Here is a 23,263-nt window from a genome sequence, read left to right on the forward strand (position 1 = left end):
ATATATATATATACACATTTTTTTTTAATATATATATATATATATATATATTTATTATGGGTGTGTGTATCTATATATATAAAATGTTTCTCCAACATAGGTGTGTCCGGTCCACGGCGTCATCCTTACTTGTGGGATATTCTCTTCCCCAACAGGAAATGGCAAAGAGCCCAGCAAAGCTGGTCACATGATCCCTCCTAGGCTCCGCCTACCCCAGTCATTCTCTTTGCCGTTGTACAGGCAACATCTCCACGGAGATGGCTTAGAGTTTTTTAGTGTTTAACTGTAGTTTTTATTATTCAATCAAGAGTTTGTTATTTTGAAATAGTGCTGGCATGTACTATTTACTCAGAAACAGAAAAGAGATGAAGATTTCTGTCTGTATGAGGAAAATGATTTTAGCAACCGTCACTAAAATCCATGGCTGTTCCACACAGGACTGTTGAGAGCAATTAACTTCAGTTGGGGGAACAGTGAGCAGTCTCTTGCTGCTTGAGGTATGACACATTCTAACAAGACGATGTAATGCTGGAAGCTGTCATTTTCCCTATGGGATCCGGTAAGCCATGTTTATTACGATCGTAAATAAGGGCTTCACAAGGGCTTATTAAGACTGTAGACTTTTTCTGGGCTAAATCGATTCATTATTAACACATATTTAGCCTTGAGGAATCATTTTATCTGGGTATTTTGATATAATAATATCGGCAGGCACTGTTTTAGACACCTTATTCTTAGGGGCTTTCCCAAAGCATAGGCAGAGCCTCATTTTCGCGCCGGTGTGGCGCACTTGTTTTTGAGAGGCATGGCATGCAGTCGCATGTGAGAGGAGCTCTGATACTTAGAAAAGGCTTTCTGAAGGCGTCATTTGGTATCGTATTCCCCTTTGGGCTTGGTTGGGTCTCAGCAAAGCAGATACCAGGGACTGTAAAGGGGTTAAAGTTCAAAACGGCTCCGGTTCCGTTTATTTTAAGGGTTAAAGCTTCCAAATTTGGTGTGCAATACTTTTAAGGCTTTAAGACACTGTGGTGAAAATTTGGTGAATTTTGAACAATTCCTTCATGTTTTTTCGCAATTGCAGTAATAAAGTGTGTTCAGTTTAAAATTTAAAGTGACAGTAACGGTTTTATTTTAAAACGTTTTTTGTACTTTGTTATCAAGTTTATGCCTGTTTAACATGTCTGAACTACCAGATAGACTGTGTTCTGAATGTGGGGAAGCCAGAATTCCTATTCATTTAAATAAATGTGATTTATGTGACAATGACAATGATGCCCAAGATGATTCCTCAAGTGAGGGGAGTAAGCATGGTACTGCATCATTCCCTCCTTCGTCTACACGAGTCTTGCCCACTCAGGAGGCCCCTAGTACATCTAGCGCGCCAATACTCCTTACTATGCAACAATTAACGGCTGTAATGGATAATTCTGTCAAAAACATTTTAGCCAAAATGAACACTTATCAGCGTAAGCGCGATTGCTCTGTTTTAGATACTGAAGAGCATGACGACGCTGATAATAATATTTCTGAAGGGCCCCTAACCCAGTCTGATGGGGCCAGGGAGGTTTTGTCTGAGGGAGAAATTACTGATTCAGGGAACATTTCTCAACAAGCTGAACCTGATGTGATTGCATTTAAATTTAAGTTGGAACATCTCCGCATTCTGCTTAAGGAGGTATTATCCACTCTGGATGATTGTGACAAGTTGGTCATCCCAGAGAAACTATGTAAAATGGACAAGTTCCTAGAGGTGCCGGGGCTCCCAGAAGCTTTTCCTATACCCAAGCGGGTGGCGGACATTGTTAATAAAGAATGGGAAAGGCCCGGTATTCCTTTCGTCCCTCCCCCCATATTTAAAAAATTGTTTCCTATGGTCGACCCCAGAAAGGACTTATGGCAGACAGTCCCCAAGGTCGAGGGAGCGGTTTCCACTTTAAACAAACGCACCACTATACCCATAGAGGATAGTTGTGCTTTCAAAGATCCTATGGATAAAAAATTAGAAGGTTTGCTTAAGAAAATGTTTGTTCAGCAGGGTTACCTTCTACAACCAATTTCATGCATTGTCCCTGTCGCTACAGCCGCATGTTTCTGGTTCGATGAGCTGATAAAGGCGGTCGATAGTGATTCTCCTCCTTATGAGGAGATTATGGACAGAATCAATGCTCTCAAATTGGCTAATTCTTTCACCCTAGACGCCACTTTGCAATTGGCTAGGTTAGCGGCTAAGAATTCAGGGTTTGCTATTGTGGCGCGCAGAGCGCTTTGGTTGAAATCTTGGTCGGCTGATGCGTCTTCCAAGAACAAGCTACTTAACATTCCTTTCAAGGGGAAAACGCTGTTTGGCCCTGACTTGAAAGAGATTATCTCTGATATCACTGGGGGTAAGGGCCACGCCCTTCCTCAGGATCGGCCTTTCAAGGCAAAAAATAAACCTAATTTTCGTCCCTTTCGTAGAAACGGACCAACCCAAAGTGCTACGTCCTCTAAGCAAGAGGGTAATACTTCTCAAGCCAAGCCAGCTTGGAGACCAATGCAAGGCTGGAACAAGGGAAAGCAGGCCAAGAAACCTGCCACTGCTACCAAGACAGCATGAAATGTTGGCCCCCGATCCGGGACCGGATCTGGTGGGGGGCAGACTCTCTCTCTTCGCTCAGGCTTGGGCAAGAGATGTTCTGGATCCTTGGGCGCTAGAAATAGTCTCCCAAGGTTATCTTCTGGAATTCAAGGGACTTCCCCCAAGGGGGAGGTTCCACAGGTCTCAGTTGTCTTCAGACCACATAAAAAGACAGGCATTCTTACATTGTGTAGAAGACCTGTTAAAAATGGGAGTGATTCATCCTGTTCCATTAAGAGAACAAGGAATGGGGTTCTACTCCAATCTGTTCATAGTTCCCAAAAAAGAGGGAACGTTCAGACCAATCTTAGATCTCAAGATCTTAAACAAGTTTCTCAAGGTTCCATCGTTCAAGATGGAAACCATTCGAACTATTCTTCCTTCCATCCAGGAAGGTCAATTCATGACCACGGTGGATTTAAAGGATGCGTATCTACATATTCCTATCCACAAGGAACATCATCGGTTCCTAAGGTTCGCATTCCTGGACAAACATTACCAGTTCGTGGCGCTTCCTTTCGGATTAGCCACTGCTCCAAGGATTTTCACAAAGGTACTAGGGTCCCTTCTAGCTGTGCTAAGACCAAGGGGCATTGCTGTAGTACCTTACTTGGACGACATTCTGATTCAAGCGTCGTCCCTTCCTCAAGCAAAGGCTCACACGGACATTGTCCTGGCCTTTCTCAGATCTCACGGATGGAAAGTGAACGTGGAAAAGAGTTCTCTATCTCCGTCAACAAGGGTTCCCTTCTTGGGAACAATAATAGACTCCTTAGAAATGAGGATTTTCCTGACAGAGGCCAGAAAAACAAAACTTCTAGACTCTTGTCGGATACTTCATTCCGTTCCTCTTCCTTCCATAGCTCAGTGCATGGAAGTGATCGGGTTGATGGTAGCGGCAATGGACATAGTTCCTTTTGCGCGCATTCATCTAAGACCATTACAACTGTGCATGCTCAGTTAGTGGAATGGGGACTATACAGACTTGTCTCCGAAGATACAAGTAAATCAGAGGACCAGAGACTCACTCCGTTGGTGGCTGTCCCTGGACAACCTGTCACAAGGGATGACATTCCGCAGACCAGAGTGGGTCATTGTCACGACCGACGCCAGTCTGATGGGCTGGGGCGCGGTCTGGGGATCCCTGAAAGCTCAGGGTCTTTGGTCTCGGGAAGAATCTCTTCTACCGATAAATATTCTGGAACTGAGAGCGATATTCAATGCTCTCAAGGCTTGGCCTCAGCTAGCGAGGGCCAAGTTCATACGGTTTCAATCAGACAACATGACAACTGTTGCGTACATCAACCATCAGGGGGGAACAAGTAGTTCCCTAGCGAAGGAAGAAGTGACCAAAATCATTCTATGGGCGGAGTCTCACTCCTGCCACCTGTCTGCTATCCACATCCCAGGAGTGGAAAATTGGGAAGCGGATTTTCTGAGTCGTCAGACATTGCATCCGGGGGAGTGGGAACTCCATCCGGAAATCTTTGCCCAAGTCACTCAGCTGTGGGGCATTCCAGACATGGATCTGATGGCCTCTCGTCAGAACTTCAAAGTTCCTTGCTACGGGTCCAGATCCAGGGATCCCAAGGCGGCTCTAGTGGATGCACTAGTAGCACCTTGGACCTTCAAACTAGCTTATGTGTTCCCGCCGTTTCCTCTCATCCCCAGGCTGGTAGCCAGGATCAATCAGGAGAGGGCGTCGGTGATCTTGATAGCTCCTGCGTGGCCACGCAGGACTTGGTATGCAGATCTGGTGAATATGTCATCGGCTCCACCTTGGAAGCTACCTTTGAGACGAGACCTTCTTGTTCAGGGTCCGTTCGAACATCCGAATCTGGTTTCACTCCAGCTGACTGCTTGGAGATTGAACGCTTGATCTTATCGAAGCGAGGGTTCTCAGATTCTGTTATCGATACTCTTGTTCAGGCCAGAAAGCCTGTAACTAGAAAGATTTACCACAAAATTTGGAAAAAATATATCTGTTGGTGTGAATCTAAAGGATTCCCTTGGGACAAGGTTAAGATTCCTAGGATTCTATCCTTCCTTCAAGAAGGATTGGAAAAAGGATTATCTGCAAGTTCCCTGAAGGGACAGATTTCTGCCTTGTCTGTGTTACTTCACAAAAAGCTGGCAGCTGTGCCAGATGTTCAAGCCTTTGTTCAGGCTCTGGTTAGAATTAAGCCTGTTTACAAACCTTTGACTCCTCCTTGGAGTCTCAATTTGGTTCTTTCAGTTCTTCAGGGGGTTCCGTTTGAACCCTTACATTCCGTTGATATTAAGTTATTATCTTGGAAAGTTTTGTTTTTAGTTGCAATTTTTTCTGCTAGAAGAGTTTCAGAATTATCTGCTCTGCAGTGTTCTCCTCCTTATCTGGTGTTCCATGCAGATAAGGTGGTTTTACGTACTAAACCTGGTTTTCTTCCAAAAGTTGTTTCTAACAAAAACATTAACCAGGAGATTATCGTACCTTCTCTGTGTCCGAAACCAGTTTCAAAGAAGGAACGATTGTTGCACAATTTGGATGTTGTTCGCGCTCTAAAATTCTATTTAGATGCTACAAAGGATTTTAGACAAACATCTTCCTTGTTTGTTGTTTATTCCGGTAAAAGGAGAGGTCAAAAAGCAACTTCTACCTCTCTTTCTTTTTGGATTAAAAGCATCATCAGATTGGCTTACGAGACTGCCGGATGGCAGCCTCCCGAAAGAATCACAGCTCATTCCACTAGGGCTGTGGCTTCCACATGGGCCTTCAAGAACGAGGCTTCTGTTGATCAGATATGTAGGGCAGCGACTTGGTCTTCACTGCACACTTTTACCAAATTTTACAAGTTTGATACTTTTGCTTCTTCTGAGGCTATTTTTGGGAGAAAGGTTTTGCAAGCCGTGGTGCCTTCCATTTAGGTGACCTGATTTGCTCCCTCCCTTCATCCGTGTCCTAAAGCTTTGGTATTGGTTCCCACAAGTAAGGATGACGCCGTGGACCGGACACACCTATGTTGGAGAAAACAGAATTTATGTTTACCTGATAAATTACTTTCTCCAACGGTGTGTCCGGTCCACGGCCCGCCCTGGTTTTTTTAATCAGGTCTGATAATTTATTTTCTTTAACTACAGTCACCACGGTACCATATGGTTTCTCCTATGCAAATATTCCTCCTTAACGTCGGTCGAATGACTGGGGTAGGCGGAGCCTAGGAGGGATCATGTGACCAGCTTTGCTGGGCTCTTTGCCATTTCCTGTTGGGGAAGAGAATATCCCACAAGTAAGGATGACGCCGTGGACCGGACACACCGTTGGAGAAAGTAATTTATCAGGTAAACATAAATTCTGTTTTTTTGCACAAAATAAATATATATATATATATATATATATATATATATATATATAAATATATATATATAATATATATATATATATATATATATATATATATATATATATATATATATATATATATATATATATATATATACAGAATTTATGCTTACCTGATAAATTACTTTCTCCAACGGTGTGTCCGGTCCACGGCGTCATCCTTACTTGTGGGAATATCTCTTCCCCAACAGGAAATGGCAAAGAGTCCCAGCAAAGCTGGCCATATAGTCCCTCCTAGGCTCCGCCCACCCCAGTCATTCGACCGACGGACAGGAGGAAATATATAGGAGAAACCATATGGTACTGTGGTGACTGTAGTTAGAGAAAATAATTCATCAGACCTGATTAAAAAACCAGGGCGGGCCGTGGTCCGGACACACCGTTGGATAAAGTAATTTATCAGGTAAGCATAAATTCTGTTTTCTCCAACATTGGTGTGTCCGGTCCACGGCGTCATCCTTACTTGTGGGAACCAATACCAAAGCTTTAGGACACGGATGAAGGGAGGGAGCAAATCAGGTTACCTAAACGGAAGGCACCACGGCTTGCAAAACCTTTCTCCCAAAAATAGCCTCCGAAGAAGCAAAAGTATCAAATTTGTAAAATTTGGCAAAAGTGTGCAGTGAAGACCAAGTCGCTGCCTTACATATCTGGTCAACAGAAGCCTCGTTCTTGAAGGCCCATGTGGAAGCCACAGCCCTAGTGGAGTGAGCTGTGATTCTTTCAGGAGGCTGCCGTCCGGCAGTCTCATAAGCCAATCGGATGATTCTTTTAAGCCAAAAGGAAAGAGAGGTAGAAGTCGCTTTTTGACCTCTCCTTTTACCAGAATAAACAACAAACAAGGAAGATGTTTGTCTGAAATCTTTTGTAGCCTCTAAATAGAATTTTAGAGCACGGACTACGTCCACATTGTGTAACAAACGTTCCTTCTTTGAAACTGGATTCGGACATAAAGAAGGTACAACTATCTCCTGGTTAATATTTTTGTTAGAAACAACCTTAGGAAGAAAACCAGGCTTAGTACGCAAAACCACCTTATCTGCATGGAACACCAGATAGGGCGGAGAACACTGCAGAGCAGATAACTTTGAAACTCTTCTAGCAGAAGAAATTGCAACCAAAAACAAAACTTTCCAAGATAGTAACTTAATATCTATGGAATGTAAAGGTTCAAACGGAACCCCTTGAAGAACTGAAAGAACTAGATTTAGACTCCAGGGAGGAGTCAAAGGTCTGTAAACAGGCTTGATCCTAACCAGAGCCTGAACAAATGCTTGAACATCTGGCACAGCTGCCAGTCTTTTGTGTAGTAAGACAGATAAAGCAGAAATCTGTCCCTTTAGAGAACTTGCAGATAATCCTTTCTCCAAACCTTCTTGTAGAAAGGAGAGAATCTTAGGAATTTTTATCTTATTCCATGGGAATCCTTTGGATTCACACCAACAGATATATCTTTTCCATATTTTATGGTAAATCTTTCTAGTTACCCGTTTTCTGGCCTGAACCAGAGTATCTATCACAGAATCTGAAAACCCACGCTTCGATAGAATCAAGCGTTCAATCTCCAAGCCGTCAGCTGGAGGGAGACCTGATTTGGATGTTCGAATGGACCCTGAACAAGAAGGTCCTGTCTCAAAGGTAGCTTCCATGGTGGAACCGATGACATATTCACCAGGTCTGCATACCAAGTCCTGCGTGGCCACGCAGGAGCTATCAAGATCACCGAGGCCCTCTCCTGATTGATCCTGGCTACCAGCCTGGGAATGAGAGGAAACGGTGGAAATACATAAGCTAGGTTGAAGGTCCAAGGTGCTACTAGTGCATCTACTAGAGTCGCCTTGGGATCCCTGGATCTGGACCCGTAGCAAGGAACCTTGAAGTTCTGACGAGACGCCATCAGATCCATGTCTGGAATGCCCCATAATTGAGTTATTTGGGCAAAGATCTCCGGATGGAGTTCCCACTCCCCCGGATGGAATGTCTGACGACTCAGAAAATCCGCCTCCCAGTTTTCCACACCTGGGATGTGGATCGCAGACAGGTGGCAGGAGTGATCCTCCGCCCATTGAATTATTTTGGTCACTTCTTTCATCGCCAGGGAACTCCTTGTTCCCCCCTGATGATTGATATACGCAACGGTCGTCATGTTGTCTGATTGGAACCTTATGAATCTGGCCTTTGCTAGTTGAGGCCAAGCCCTGAGAGCATTGAATATCGCTCTCAGTTCCAGAATGTTTATCGGGAGAAGAGACTCTTCCCGAGACCATAGACCCTGAGCTTTCAGGGATTCCCAGACCGCGCCCCAGCCCACTAGACTGGCGTCGGTCATGACAATGACCCACTCTGGTCTGCGGAAGCTCATTCCCTGGGACAGATGGTCCAGGGTCAGCCACCAACGGAGTGAATCTCTGGTCTTCTGATCTACTTGAATCATTGGAGAGCCAGGATCAAATCCTCATTTTCTAAGGAATCTATTATTGTTCCCAAGAAGGGAACTCTTGTCGACGGAGACAGAGAACTTTTTTCTATGTTCACCTTCCATCCGTGTGATCTGAGAAAGGCCAGAACGATGTCTGTATGAGCCTTTGCTTTTGACAGAGACGACGCTTGTATTAGAATGTCGTCCAAGTAAGGTACTACTGCAATGCCCCTCGGTCTTAGAACCGCTAGAAGGGACCCTAGTACCTTTGTGAAAATCCTTGGAGCAGTGGCTAACCCGATTTGGAGGGCCACAAACTGGTAATGCTTGTCCAGAAAAGCGAACCTTAGGAACTGATGATGTTCTTTGTGGATAGGAATATGTAGGTACGCATCCTTTAGATCCACGGTAGTCATAAATTGACTTTCCTGGATAGTGGGTAGAATCGTTCGAATGGATTCCATCTTGAACGATGGTACCCTGAGAAATTTGTTTAGGATCTTCAAATCCAAAATTGGTCTGAAAGTTCCCTCTTTTTTGGGAACTACGAACAGATTGGAATAAAATCCCATTCCTTGTTCCTTTATTGGAACTGGGTGTATCACTCCCATCTTTAACAGGTCTTCTACACAATGTAAGAACGCCTGTCTCTTTATTTGGTTTGAGGATAAGTGAGACATGTGGAACCTTCCCCTTGGGGGTAGTTCCCTGAATTCCAGGAGATAACCCTGAGAAACTATTTCTAGCGCCCAGGGATCCTGAACATCTCTTGCCCAAGCCTGAGCAAAGAGAGAGAGTCTGCCCCCCACTAGATCCGGTCCCGGATCGGGGGCTACTCCTTCATGCTGTTTTGTTAGCAGCGGCAGGCTTCTTGGCCTGCTTACCCTTGTTCCAGCCTTGCATCGGTTTCCAGGCTGGTTTGGGTTGTGAGGCATTACCCTCTTGCTTAGAGGATGCAGAATTAGAGGCCGGTCCGTTCCTGAAATTGCGAAAGGAACGAAAATTAGACTTATTTTTAGCCTTGAAAGGCCTATCTTGTGGAAGGGCGTGGCCCTTTCACCCAGTGATGTCTGAAATAATCTCTTTCAATTCTGGTCCAAATAGAGTTTTACCTTTGAAAGGGATGTTAAGCAATTTTGTCTTGGATGACACATCCGCTGACCAAGACTTTAGCCAAAGCGCTCTGCGCGCCACGATAGCAAACCCTGAATTTTTCGCCGCTAATCTAGCTAATTGCAAAGCGGCATCTAAAATAAAAGAGTTAGCCAACTTAAGTGCGTGAACTCTGTCCATAACCTCCTCATATGGAGTCTCTCTACTAAGCGAGTTTTCTAGTTCCTCGAACCAGAACCACGCTGCTGTAGTGACAGGAACAATGCACGAAATGGGTTGTAGAAGGTAACCTTGCTGTACAAAAATCTTTTTAAGCAAACCCTCCAATTTTTTATCCATAGGATCTTTGAAAGCACAACTATCTTCGATAGGAATAGTAGTGCGTTTGTTTAGAGTAGAAACTGCCCCCTCGACCTTAGGGACTGTCTGCCATAAGTCCTTTCTGGGGTCGACCATAGGAAATAATTTCTTAAATATAGGGGGGGAACAAAAGGTATGCCGGGCTTTTCCCACTCCTTATTTACTATGTCCGCCACCCGCTTGGGTATAGGAAAAGTGTCGGGGTGCACTGGAACCTCTAGGAACTTGTCCATCTTGCATAATTTCTCTGGAATGACCAAGTTGTCACAATCATCCAGAGTAGATAACACCTCCTTAAGCAGTGTGCGGAGATGTTCTAATTTAAATTTAAATGTCACAACATCAGGTTCAGCTTGTTGAGAAATTTTTCCTGAATCTGAAATTTCCCCATCTGACAAAACCTCCCTCATGGCCCCTTCAGATTGGTGTGAGGGTATGACAGAACAATTATCAGTGCCCTCCTGCTCTTCAGTGTTTAAAAACAGAGCAATCGCGCTTTCTCTGATAAGTAGGCATTTTGGATAAAATATTTGCTATGGAGTTATCCATTACAGCCGTTAATTGTTGCATGGTAATAAGCATTGGCACGCTAGATGTACTAGGGGCCTCCTGTGTGGGCAAAACTGGTGTAGACACAGTAGGAGATGATGTAGTATCATGTTTACTCCCCTCATCTGAGGAATCATCTTGGGCAATTTCATTATCTGTGGCAGTACTGTCCTTACTTTGTTTGGACGCTATGGCACAATTATCACATAAATTTAAATGGGGAGACACATTGGCTTTCATACATATAGAACATAGCTTATCTGAAGGCACAGACATGTTAAACAGGCTTAAACTTGTCAACAAAGCACAAAAAACGTTTTAAAACAAAACCGTTACTGTCTCTTTAAATTTTAAACAGAAAACACTTTATTACTGAATATGTGAAAAAGTATGAAGGAATTGTTCAAAAATTACCAAAATTTCACCACAGTGTCTTAAAGCATTAAGAGTATTGCACACCAAATTTCAGAGCTTTAACCCTTAAAATAACGGAACCGGAGCCGTTTACAAATTTAACCCCTATACAGTCCCAGCTATAGCCTTTGCTGAGACCTAACCAAGCCCAGAGGGGAATACGATACCAATTGACGCCTTCTAGAAGCTTTTCCAGCAAATTTCAGATCCTCACACATGCATCTGCATGCCCTGCTCTCAAAAAACAACTGTGCAGTAATGGCGCGAAAATGAGGCTCAGTCTACAACTAGGAAGGCCCCCTGACTGGAAAAGGTGTCTAACATAGTTTCTGCCGTTTAATAAACGTTCCCCAAGTTTATAAATGCGAATTGTCAGCATAAATATGAATAAAATGCCCAAATAAAGCAATCGATTTAGCCCATAAAAATGTCTACCAGTTTTTTTTTTTAGCCCATATTAAGCCCTTTATTCTGTTTGTTTGACTAAGAAAATGGCTTACCGGTCCCCATGAGGGGAAATGACAGCCTTCCAGCATTACATGGTCTTGTTAGAAATATGGCTAGTCATACCTTAAGCAGAAAAGTCTGCTAACTGTTTCCCCCAACTGAAGTTACTTCATCTCAACAGTCCTATGTGGAAACAGCAATCGATTTTAGTTACTGTCTGCTAAAATCATCTTCCTCTCACAAACAGAAATCTTCATCCTTTTCTGTTTCAGAGTAAATAGTACATACCAGCACTATTTTAAAATAACAAACACTTGATAGAATAAAAACTAAATTTAAACACCAAAAAACTCTTAACCATCTCCGTGGAGATGTTGCCTGTGCAACGGCAAAGAGAATGACAGGGGTGGGCGGAGCCTAGGAGGGACTATATGGCCAGCTTTGCTGGGACTCTTTGCCATTTCCTGTTGGGGAAGAGATATTCCCACAAGTAAGGATGACGCCGTGGACCGGACACACCAATGTTGGAGAAAATGTGTATAAATATATATTTTGTGCAAAAAAAAATCTTATATAAGATATATAATCTTATATATGTATTTATGGATATGTGCAGAACATTGGAATGTGAATGTGAAATATTCATATTTTCATGTCAAGTTAGCGCACTTGAGAATATGTAATTGTGTTTGTGCGCAAGTAGGGTGTTGGGTTTGGTGTTTTTTCCCACTTTTTTTTTTCTCCATTGACTTTTATGGGGGAATTGGTTATCGCGCGTGCAATATTTTAAATCCGGCTTTTGACTAGCGTCGGGTTAGCGAGCATAGTTTACTTTCAACTCATAATACGAATGCAACCCGCTCCACTTGTAATCTGGCCCTAAATAGTTTTAAAAAAATGTATACAATTTATTGTGACTAAAATTATCAGTAACAAATTGCCACATACATTATAATTGTTACAAAAAAGGGATATACAATTAAAAACAGTTTATCTACAGATAAGTGAATCAAACTAATCGTTCAAAAAATCATAAACACAGAGTAAAGAGAGAAACACTTCTTGCCTGGCTAGGTGTTCAATCCACACAACTTGTTTCAGTGCTCCTCCCCCTTCTTTAGGTGTGTTCAGATTGTAGTGTATAGCCTCTTTACATGCTGCATTTATTTACAGATTCTGTGATTGGCATTTTCTTCAGCCAATCGCAACATAAAAAAAGTGGTATTCATGTTAGCAGCATTAGATTCTGTGAATGGTGTTTCATTCAGCCAATCATGTCTTCTGCTTGTACAAATAACATACAAAAAATATTGTCACAAATTTATCACAAAATGTGTTACAATCAAAATATAACATCACATCAAGTACATTCATTAAAAACCAATATATACGTCAATCAGTTTCCTGTTTTATTAGGCGCATTCAACGCAAAGTCAATGTCCAACTTCTAAATATATCTCCTACTTTTTCCGCAATATACTTTTGTGTTCAACCTTTTATAGAACATAAAACTTACAGCTATACAGCTACAAACCATTACATGTAGTAATTAACATGTTTATAAGTTTATACTGCATATGTTAGTTCATAAGTAGCTGTATAGACGGATCTCATTGTTAAACAGAAAACATACACGGTGATGTCGCGCTTTAGTGAATGTTGAATTTACAGGGCTGCTATTGATTGGTATCTGTATAAACCAATCAGATCATCTTCTCTATTTCACAATCTTAGATATAGATTATCTAAATAGTAACCTATTTAGATAAATATTGAATTTATGCATATGTAAATATATATAATTATATAGACAAATCTCATTGTAAAGCGGAAATCATAAACATAAGTTCCACTGTTTGGGCAAATAATGAATTATCGGAATTTCTTTTGATAAATTAACCGGGGCATAACAGAATTGACTACATTTAATATACCTTAAACTTATACTGCGTTAAAGTAGTTTGTTTAATTATATTTATGCATGGACCTAAACACTTACTAAATATTTTAGAAAATGTCATTAGTCGTCAAGCTTATTAGCACATACCATGTATGTTAGTTGACAGATATATACACAGATCTAAAACAGGAATATATAGAACTGCGGTTGTTTTGGCTCACACATGATCAATAAAGTTTCTATTGATTGACATTTGTGTAGACTAATCATGTTTGACTTCTAGAAGCCAACCTTTTTTAGTGTTGTTAGTGGGTGGGAGGGTAAAAGAAGGGGGTGGGTGACCCATCGCTGGACAGTGGCGGGAGGTGGGTGGGACCGCAATGAACAGTGGCAGTGAGTGGGAAGGAGCGAGGGGGGAGGAGGGGGAAGCAGGGAGAGGGGGTTCCCATAGAGGAAAGTGGTGTAAAGCGATCTGGGAGGGGGGAATGGTAATGAGCGAGAGGGGCCCTACACTACAGATGAAGTGTTTTTTGGTCAAATATATACAAATTAGAGCAAAGTGGGTACTGGCAGACAGCTGCCAGTACCTAAGATGGCAGCTAATAGGTAGAGCTGTTTGGGGGGGGGGGATCAGGGAGGTTTGGGGGTTAAGCGGGGAAAAAAAAAAAGCTTTATATTCTTATACTGGCAGACTTTTTGCCAGTACTTAAGATGGGGGTGCGAATTGGGTGGTGGGTAAGGGAAGAGAGCTGTTTGAGAGGGATCAATTAGGGATCAGGGGGTGGGAAGTATGTGGGAGGGTAATCTCTGCACAAAGCTAAAATTAACCTTACAAACTACCCGATTAACCCCTTCACTACTGGGAATAATAAAAGTGTGGTGCGCAGCTGCAATTAGCGGCCTTCTAATTACCAAAAAGCAATGGCAAAGCCATATATGTCTGCTATTTCTGAACAAAGGGGACCCCAGAGACGCTTTTACAACCATTTGTACCATGATTGCACAAGCTTTTGGTAAATAATTTCAGTGAGAAACCTAAAGTTTGTGCAAAAGTTAACAATTTTTTTTTTATTTGTTCACATTTGGCGGTGAAATGGTGGCATAAAATATACCAAAATGGGCCTATATCAATACTTTGGGTTGTTTACTAAAAAAATTATATAATTTTGATAGGTAAATATATATAAAAAAAAAACTCTATTTCTGTTTAAATGTAGTGATGGTAAAAATGCTCTGGTCTTTTGGGGAAGTTTTAGTCTGAAATGTCCGGTCCTTTATGGGTTAACATCACAAAAAAAAACAAAAAAACAACGGTCACCCCAAATACTAAATCTTAAACTATACGAAAGTAAAAATTATAAGTACTGTAACCTCATTTTTTATCTTTTAATTATAAGTAGCTCATCCTCCTCCATATGAGAGGCCTCTCTTGGACTTCAGTAGCTCAAAAAACAAAGAGAGAGGTGGAGGAGGATGATGTGAACATAAATATCTAGTAAGGTAGGAACAAACATTATTGTCCCCATACTCATTAAAATATAATATTATAATATTTAGAAATTTCCCTTGATCAATAATAAAGTGGCCAATCTTGGACCAATGTCTCATTATCTGTGTTGTGGGAAATACTAGGGGGAAATATAGAAAAGGGCAACTTTTGGACCTGTGAACTAAAATGACACATAAATAGCACAATCTAAAGTGATAAATAATATACTTTTGTTTGAACAACAACAATTAGTGCATAAATCATTCTGCCTATAGAAGGGATTCTCAATTTAAAATAATAAGACTATAAATATATATATATATATATATATATATATATGTATGTAGGTCACCTACATAGATTTTAGACCAATTTATATGTGTAGACATGATTACTCTACACAAATGTCAATCAATAGACACTTTCATGTGTGAGCCAAAACAATGGCAATTGTATATACTCCTGTTTTAGATCTGTAAAATGCCCCAAAAAATCATTATTCGTCCAAACAGTTGAAGTTATGTTTATGATTTTCGCTTTACAATAAGATTTGTCTATATAATAATTTTGAATTCAAATATGCGTAAATTCATTATTTATCTAAATAGGTTACTATTTAGATAATCTGTTTCTAAGATTGTGAATTAGAGAAGATGATCTGATTGGCTTATACATATCAATCAATAGAAGCCCCATAAATTCAATATTCACTAAACAGCAACATCACTGTGTATGTTTTCTGTTTAACAATGAAATCTGTCTTTACAGCTACTTATGAACTAACATATTGATTATACACTTATAAACTTGGTAATCACTACATGTAATGGTTTGTAGCTGTATTGTTGTGAGCTTTATTTTCTATAAAAGGTTGAAAACATAAGTATATTGCTGGAAAATTATGAGATATATTTAGAAGTTGGACACTGACTTTGCGTTGAATGTGCCTAATAAAACAGAAAACTGATTGACGTGATTTTACATTTTGATTGTAACACATTTTGTAATTTGTGACAATATTTTTTGTATGTTATTTGTACAAGCAGAAGCCATGATTGGCTGAATGAAATGCCATTTACGGAATCTGTATGCTTATTGGTGAAATTTGTAAATAAATGCAGCATGTAAAGAGGCTATGCACTACAATCCGAACACACCTGAGGAAGGGGATAAGCCCTGGAATGCGTTGTGTGGATTGAACACCTAGCCAGGCAAGCAGTGTTTTGTCTTTTTACGCTGTGTTTATGGTCTTTCAAATGATTAGTTTGATTCAATTATCTGTAGACAAACTGTTTTTAATTGTATATCCATATTTTGTTTGCGCAAGAGTGGGCGACTACGTGAATACACACACAATATTCTAATTTTGGATTTTTGTGCTCGCCGAGTTAGTGCGAGTGCAAAAACAGTTTACTTTCAACTGGTAAAACGAGCACAACCCGACGAGTGCAAACATCTTACTTCAAGCGCAATTACTGTTTATACGGGAGCGTTAATTTGCGCTCCACTCGTAATCTGGCCCTTAATGTTTTCTTTTAAGGTGCTGTCTATGCAGTATATGTTTCAACATATTATTTACTAATCTGGTAAAGTGTCAGATTCAAGTTTGAAGGTAAATATATTTAATTCACCCATGTACATGTCTATGTTAATAAAGATGCTCTGATTTCTTAAATGAGTACTTGGTGCCATAAAATCTCAAATTCAGATGATCAAATTGATTTTATTGCAGAAATTGTATGCAGTTTCTTTCAAACATAAGTTCAGTTGCCAGAAAAAAAGAAAACATTAATTCAAAAGGTGGTGGCATTAAATGTACAGTGGTCTGAATGCACAATATGACTTTTGTTGGAGTGCCTGTGATTTTTCTCAAAAGTGAGACAACCCCGATCAATGAGTACTATTAGCTATAATTTCAAGGGTTTGGGGGAGTTGCTTGTGCAATCATGGTACTGTACATTCTTGTATTTTGGATATAATTTCAAGTTCTCTTTGGAAAGGACTTTATATTTATGTATGGTTATAATAATGTGTTTATGTATATATATAATTATATATTTAAAACTCTTCTACCGTGCTTCTGTCTTTCCTGTATTAACCAACACTATCACATACAGAATCTGTGCGCTATATCTACTGTCCCTGTACAGCTACGATACATACCACTGTCTCTCTGCAGCTTTCTTTGCTTAAAGGGATTGGGATAGAGAAAATATATAATTTGTACTTTAATTACTTTACCTGCAAATTTATACTGCAGTGCCTCGCCATTAACCCTTTCTTTTTAGTTTCTGAATTGTACAGCTCTAACTCCCCCCACACATTTCCTTCTATGGCTGTATCTATATCTATTGTTGTTTTGGTAGAATGCAAAAGTGCACATTAATTATCTGCTGGAGCATGCCTAGAAGCTGTGAATTCAGTTGAAATACAATGCCTTTGTCTAAACACTGATAAGAGGGGCGGAGTTGGCTGCTCCAGGCAGCTTAGCTATGTAATTAATTTTGCTTATTTTTAAAAATGATTTTAAAATACTTGCCAGCAATTTTTAAACAATTTTTTATGCAAACCTATTTTTAAATTAATTAGCCCTTTTAGGAAAAGCACAGATCTCAACCTGTTTTATGTCCCTTTAACTTCAACATAAAGGTTACATAGCCTCCACCTCACTTTTGTAGCTATTTTCTTTACTGTTCTTGTACTGGCCCCACACAAAACCATTCTCTACCATCTTTAATTATATTCATTAAGACCACATATTAATAAGAAGATCATTCACTACTAATAGGGTAATAGCAAGCCATCACTTCAAACAATATGTTCAACCATAAACTTCCTCTCCCCCTCCCAGTAATATTTTATACTCTTGATGACATTTGTATATGGAAACACTTATTCACCTGGAGCTCTGCTAATTCTCATTATTGTTTCATAATGAATTAATCCTCTGTCTAGGGAACTTAGCTCTGAACTATCTGGTCCATAGTGTGAACTGCAAGTTTCCTTTTCTGCTGATACATTTGAATATCTGACCACTTTCTGTTCCATTTTGGCTACAGCTACGATATGGCACAGAGCTTACCGCAAACACAGACCACACAAAACTTACCCTTTTCCACAGGACCTGGGATGAACAAGCTGAGAGCCACTTGCAGCAACTCCTTTTCAAAAGACTTAGGAGGTTCTCGGATAAACGTCACAGGCTATTTGCTTTCTCTCTCAAATGCTTGCTGTTCCATGCTAGTTGTTCATGACCTTTTGTAGCATGTAACAGGGACCTACATCCTCAGTTATTTGGGCTCAACATTTCCAGTATTCACGTTGACTTTAATGTTAGCTGCCTTCTGCCTGCAGAACTCATCAACTATACCTGATGGCATTGACAGAAGCCTTAGATTACTCTTCCAAGTGCTGCACAGCATCTTTTTTTGCTCTTTATGTTGCTTCCCCCGCCTCCTTCTCATTTAGCCTAGTTTTCATTAACCACCATGGAGGGAGATATCCTTGTTCTGGATCTTGTCATTACACATCAGGAACACAACAAACCCTTCCACAAATCACCCTACTCTCCTCAACTAATAGATCGGATTATGCACTCAGTAGGAACATTTATCTGTTTTCCCCATTATCTGGACCCGTTGTCTTTAAAGTCTTTGTAACTTCATAACTTGTCTCCTTTAAAGGGACAGTCAACTCCAAAATGTGTATTGTTTAAAAAGAGATACTCATTTTATTACCCATTCCCCAGTTTTGCATAACCAACAGTTATATTAATACACTTTTTACCTCTGTGATTACCTTGTATCTAAGCATCTTTTGACAGCCCCCTAATCACATGACTTTATGTATTATCTATTGACTTGCATTTTATCCAATTAGTGCAGTGTTGTGCACAACTTTACGGGCATGAGCACAATGTTATCTATATGGCACACATGAACTAGCAGTCTTGTGAAAATAAAATAAAAGCATGTGATAAGAGGCTGTCTGTAGTGGCTTAGAAACAGGCATACATTTATGTAGAGGTTTAAATGTTATAAAGTATATTAATATAACAATGTTGGTTGTGCAAAGTTGGGAAATGGGTAGTAAAGGCATTATGTATATTTTTAAACAATAACAATTTTGATGTTGACTGTCCCTTTAAGACTAACAGGCTGTATATTTAATAAATAAGTCTAGAATGCAAGTTTGTTGCTTGCTGTCACATTAAGGCTGTGTGGCTCACCACCAAAAACTGCTTTTATTTGTGGGACCTTACCCAAATACTACTGCTTAACTCATTTCCTTCCTTGACAGAGTCTCTATATTTCACATTATTTCTCCAGACAGGCTTCAATCAAGGCCCACAAATTGTTTTCTCATGGTTTTTCCTGCCTATGCTCTGAACTGACTTTTCCAATCCTTCTGATTCACCATGGCTTTTTAATTTGGGTTTCAGTGTGCTTCAAAATCACAGCTTTAAAGGGCCACTAAACCCAAAATCTTTCTTTCATGATTCAGATAGAACATACAAATTTAAACAACATTACAATTTTCTTCTATTATTAATTTTGCTTAATTTTTTAGATATCCTTAGTTGAAGAAAAAGCAATGCACATGGGTGAGCCAATCACATGAGGCTTCTATGTGCAGCAACCAATCAGCAGCTACTGAGCATATCTAGATATGCTTTTCAGCAAAGAATATCAATAGAATAAAACAAATTAGATAATATAAGTTAATTAGAAAGATGTTTAAAAATGCATTATCTTTCTAAATCATGAAAGAAAAAAATGTGGGTGTCATGTCCCTTTTAAGCCTATGTATTCATGACCAATTCCCTTCTTCACATTTTTTTTAGTAAACCCCTCTCTAGTTTTTCACCAGGGCACAGTGGCATGGCATACTGTTTTGAGTTTCTTCTTAAAGCGTTGTCTACCAACTCTTTTTGAACTTTAGAAATTCTATCATCACCACAAGAATAACTGCAAGGATTTTTTGCTCACCTTGGATGTGCTGTAAGCTGTGAGATTCTGTTAGGACATAAAGCCTTCCATAAGCCTTCATCTTCCTTTGGGGTATCCTAGACACAGAAAACCTTTTTTTTCTCTTCCTGCTAGCACAATTAACAGTTCTTTTCTTGGACAATTGTTGTCTTGTGTATTAAAGGGATACTGAACCCACATTTTTTCTTTCATGATTCCGATAGAGCATGCAATTTTAAGCAACTTTCCAGATTATTCCTATTATCAATTTTTCTTTGTTCTCTTGCTATCTTTCTTTGAAAAAGCAGAAATGTAAGCTTACAAGCCAGCCCATCTTTAGTTCAGCACCTGGGTAGCAATTGCTGGTGGTTAATAGCTACTAATCAGCAAGCGCTACCCAGGGTGCTAAACCTAAAATGAGCCGGCTCCTAAGCTTACATTCCTGCTTTTTCAAACAAAGATACCAAGAGAACAAAGAAAATTTGATAATAGGAGTAAATTAGAGTTTCTTAAAATTGCATGCTCTATCTGAATCATGAAAGAAAAAAATTAGGTTCAGTGTCCCTTTAAATTACTTTCTTCACATACTGACAGGAGACTACCGCTTCATGGTTACTTTACTATCTAGTCTGGCTCTACTCTTTTCTTTTTTGCCTTCTACATCTATCGTTACACCGAAAGAGAGGTGGGTGGGAAAAAAAGGTTTTCGGGTTGAATACTTTGATGTTTTTGCCCTTTCAATTCATGGCTTGCTATTAACCCATTAGTAACAAATCATCTGATGCTTTAAGTCACTAAAAACATTTAGAAAAGTATTTCAATCCAAGTATATAAAATAATCCTGTTTCATAAATACATAGTAATAATCATAAAATGTGCTCTTTTGCCTTTCAGCCTGAGTCCTTTCTTGGGGTTTGCCGTCTCAGGGACTTCTCTGAAGAGCTGTGAAGGAGCCCCCCTTATACTACTGGAATCACAAGATAAGCCTTAACCGTGTCTAGCCTTTTTATTTATACGCCAAGTGGTGTTGGTTTTCACTTTTAATCTGCGTTTAAGTTGTTTTTGCAATTTTTGATTGGACTGGAATTGATCCATTTTAACCTGGACTTGGCCTGGTGTGCTTTCTGGTGAAAACCCCAGCATTCTACCTACAAGAGTCTGATATACAGAAATGTAAATGTAATTTCTTCTTATTTTAGCAATTTGACTGCTGAGGCACTACGCTATCCATGATGCTGTACACCGAGTGGTTTCTACACTGCTCCAGGACCAGAAGTCATGGAATTTTACAAATGCTGGTGATAAGATTTGTATTCTGCGCAAGAAATTGTTTTAAATCCATGCACTTTGCTACAAAATGCTGTACTTTATTTTTATTTTTTTTCTAGCCTGTGGTCATCAGTAATTTAACCATTTCAATGCCAATGGTTCCTGAAACCACTTGCTATCAGCCTTCTGAGCACTGAAGGAGTTAAGGACAATCAGTACTAGTGTGTTTTTGGGTATCATCACTCTTATTTAATTAGTATTGTGGTTATCAACAGACAAAAAAAGGAGACATCTTCTTAAGCACAAAAGTCTCTACATTCCATTGTATACAGGGATGAATTTTCTTATGATGTGCAAACCTGTTTATTTTTCTACTTTTATGTATTGTTAAAGAAGCCCACATTTTCTACAAGATAATTATTAATGTTGGAACCGTGAACAAACAAATAAAAAGCACAAAATTCCTTGCAAAAGTTTAAAAGGGATACAAACGTCTGGTTGTACCATGCCGTATTGTTTAGGTAGTGCCAACCTTGAGAAATGTCTGCTGATTACACTACTGAAGCAATCAACCATCAGTCTAAGCAGAGTCAATGGTTGCACTGGTGGTATTATTTCAAGAATGTTATTTCATTTTTTTTATTATTGGATACTACTTGTGAGATCACAAGTGTTCAAAACTTTTGATCTGTTGATAACCGGTTAACCCTTTGGAGTCCGTGATGGCTAACAATGCTGTATGTTAGACACTGTACAATATACAATCTAATCTGCAGCAACCCAGGGAAGGAAGGTTAAATATATCAAAATCATGGACATGGTCTTAAAATTATATATATATATTCCACACCTACCTTCAAAAATTAACCTGTGCACAAATGATATTAACCTCAACCCTACTTCTTTGATATCCTAGGTTAGAATCTATACTAGAGGGTCTCTGAAAATTCATTGAAAAGTAAATAACAAAATATATACTATAACAGCATGTTGGGTAATAAAATCTGTTCCAATCTTGCTTGTGTTTAAAGGGACTGTGTACTGTAAAATTGGTTCCCCCTTTAATGTGTTCCCAATGATTTGTTATAGTAGCTGCAGAGTATAAAACATACATGTATTTATCTTTGTTTATCAAATAGCTGCATTTGCTGATTGAAGCTTCAATTCATTGTTCTCAAGAACATGCCCATATAAATGGACTGATCCTGTATAAATAGCAGACCTCCTAATCTTATCTAATCTATTCTTATTAACCTTCTCTGTCTGAACACAATGGCCAATATTTAGAGAGAGCAATTGAAAAGGAAAATGTTAATACCCATCTATTCTATCCCAACTGGGAATTTGATTACTGCCTTTTGTTTGAATAGCCTTTCTAAAGAGATTACTAAAGTATTCATATAATCAGTATAGGTGTTGATTTTAGCAGGCTGAAACTGGTATTTTAATTTAAATAATAAAGGTAAATTAGTTATTTATGAACAATTTCATACACTCCAGCATCTAAAACAGATAATTGGGAACACTTTAAAATGAATACAAATTTACAGTACAGGCCTTTAAAGCTTGCTTTCCTGGGTTTGCCTGCTTTACATTAGATTGTGAATATGCTGCTTTCAGTCCCAGAAACTGAAGGTTAAATGGGACACATTATTAATATATAAGATTATTAGGGACCCATATGGTGCCACAGGGTTCTTTTGGGTACAAAGTGGCAAGACCCACCCCACAGCTGCATCTGTAACTGCCTCTGTTTGCACAGTATATAAATAAGTATATATGGTGTGTTATATATAGTTTTGCGCACAGAGTTCTTACAGGGTACAGTAATCAGAATAGAGACCAAACTGTGGTTCTGCTTTAGTAGATGATGTATATTTATGCTATGCTTTGATCTGAGCTCTGTATGAACCAAACAATTCTTTTATAAAAGCTGTTACCAAAAAAGTGCTGTCATTTACTGTACAAAGTATACTGGGAGACATTCTGATAAATAGATTGTTCTTTATTTGTTGTATGAAATTATTTTTATGATTTTTACCAACTATCATAAGCATATTGATCCGCCTCCTGGGCACATCAAGGATATGGAATAATGGAACAGTTCACTTTTTTCTGCTTGGGGATCTAGTAAATGATCTTGCACCCCCTTGTGGTGAAGGGGATAAATGACACATAGTGCATGCTTTGGGTAGCGTATCATAGATTGTACATAATCAGCTGATGGTCCCTCCACTAAGAGTCTTACAGGTTACAGGGCCAAGTTTGGTCATAAAATTCTTCCCTTTCCACTGGGCATAGAAATCTTCAGAGATCGTAAAGTCAGCCTAGAGGCAGGAG

The 23,263-nt window shown here is 39.5% G+C and overlaps 2 protein-coding genes across 4 annotated transcripts in view; one reads left to right on the plus strand and one right to left on the minus strand.

The window, feature by feature from the left end:
- KIAA1522 (KIAA1522 ortholog) overlaps positions 1-22,931 on the plus strand; it is a 107,704-nt gene extending 84,773 nt beyond the window's left edge. Inside the window, exon 7 of the mRNA XM_053707272.1 lies at positions 20,549-22,931. Within this exon, the coding sequence (XP_053563247.1) occupies positions 20,549-20,553 (5 nt within the window). The 3' untranslated portion in view covers positions 20,554-22,931. The remainder of the gene's footprint in view (positions 1-20,548) is intronic.
- YARS1 (tyrosyl-tRNA synthetase 1) overlaps positions 22,908-23,263 on the minus strand; it is a 203,561-nt gene continuing 203,205 nt past the window's right edge. For all 3 annotated transcript variants that reach the window (XM_053707270.1, XM_053707269.1, XM_053707271.1), the window contains exon 14: positions 22,908-23,250. In XM_053707270.1, the coding sequence (XP_053563245.1) occupies positions 23,140-23,250 (111 nt within the window). In that variant the 3' untranslated portion in view covers positions 22,908-23,139. The remainder of the gene's footprint in view (positions 23,251-23,263) is intronic.

This window comes from Bombina bombina, chromosome 3, assembly GCF_027579735.1.
Source record: "Bombina bombina isolate aBomBom1 chromosome 3, aBomBom1.pri, whole genome shotgun sequence".
NCBI lineage: Eukaryota > Metazoa > Chordata > Amphibia > Anura > Bombinatoridae > Bombina > Bombina bombina.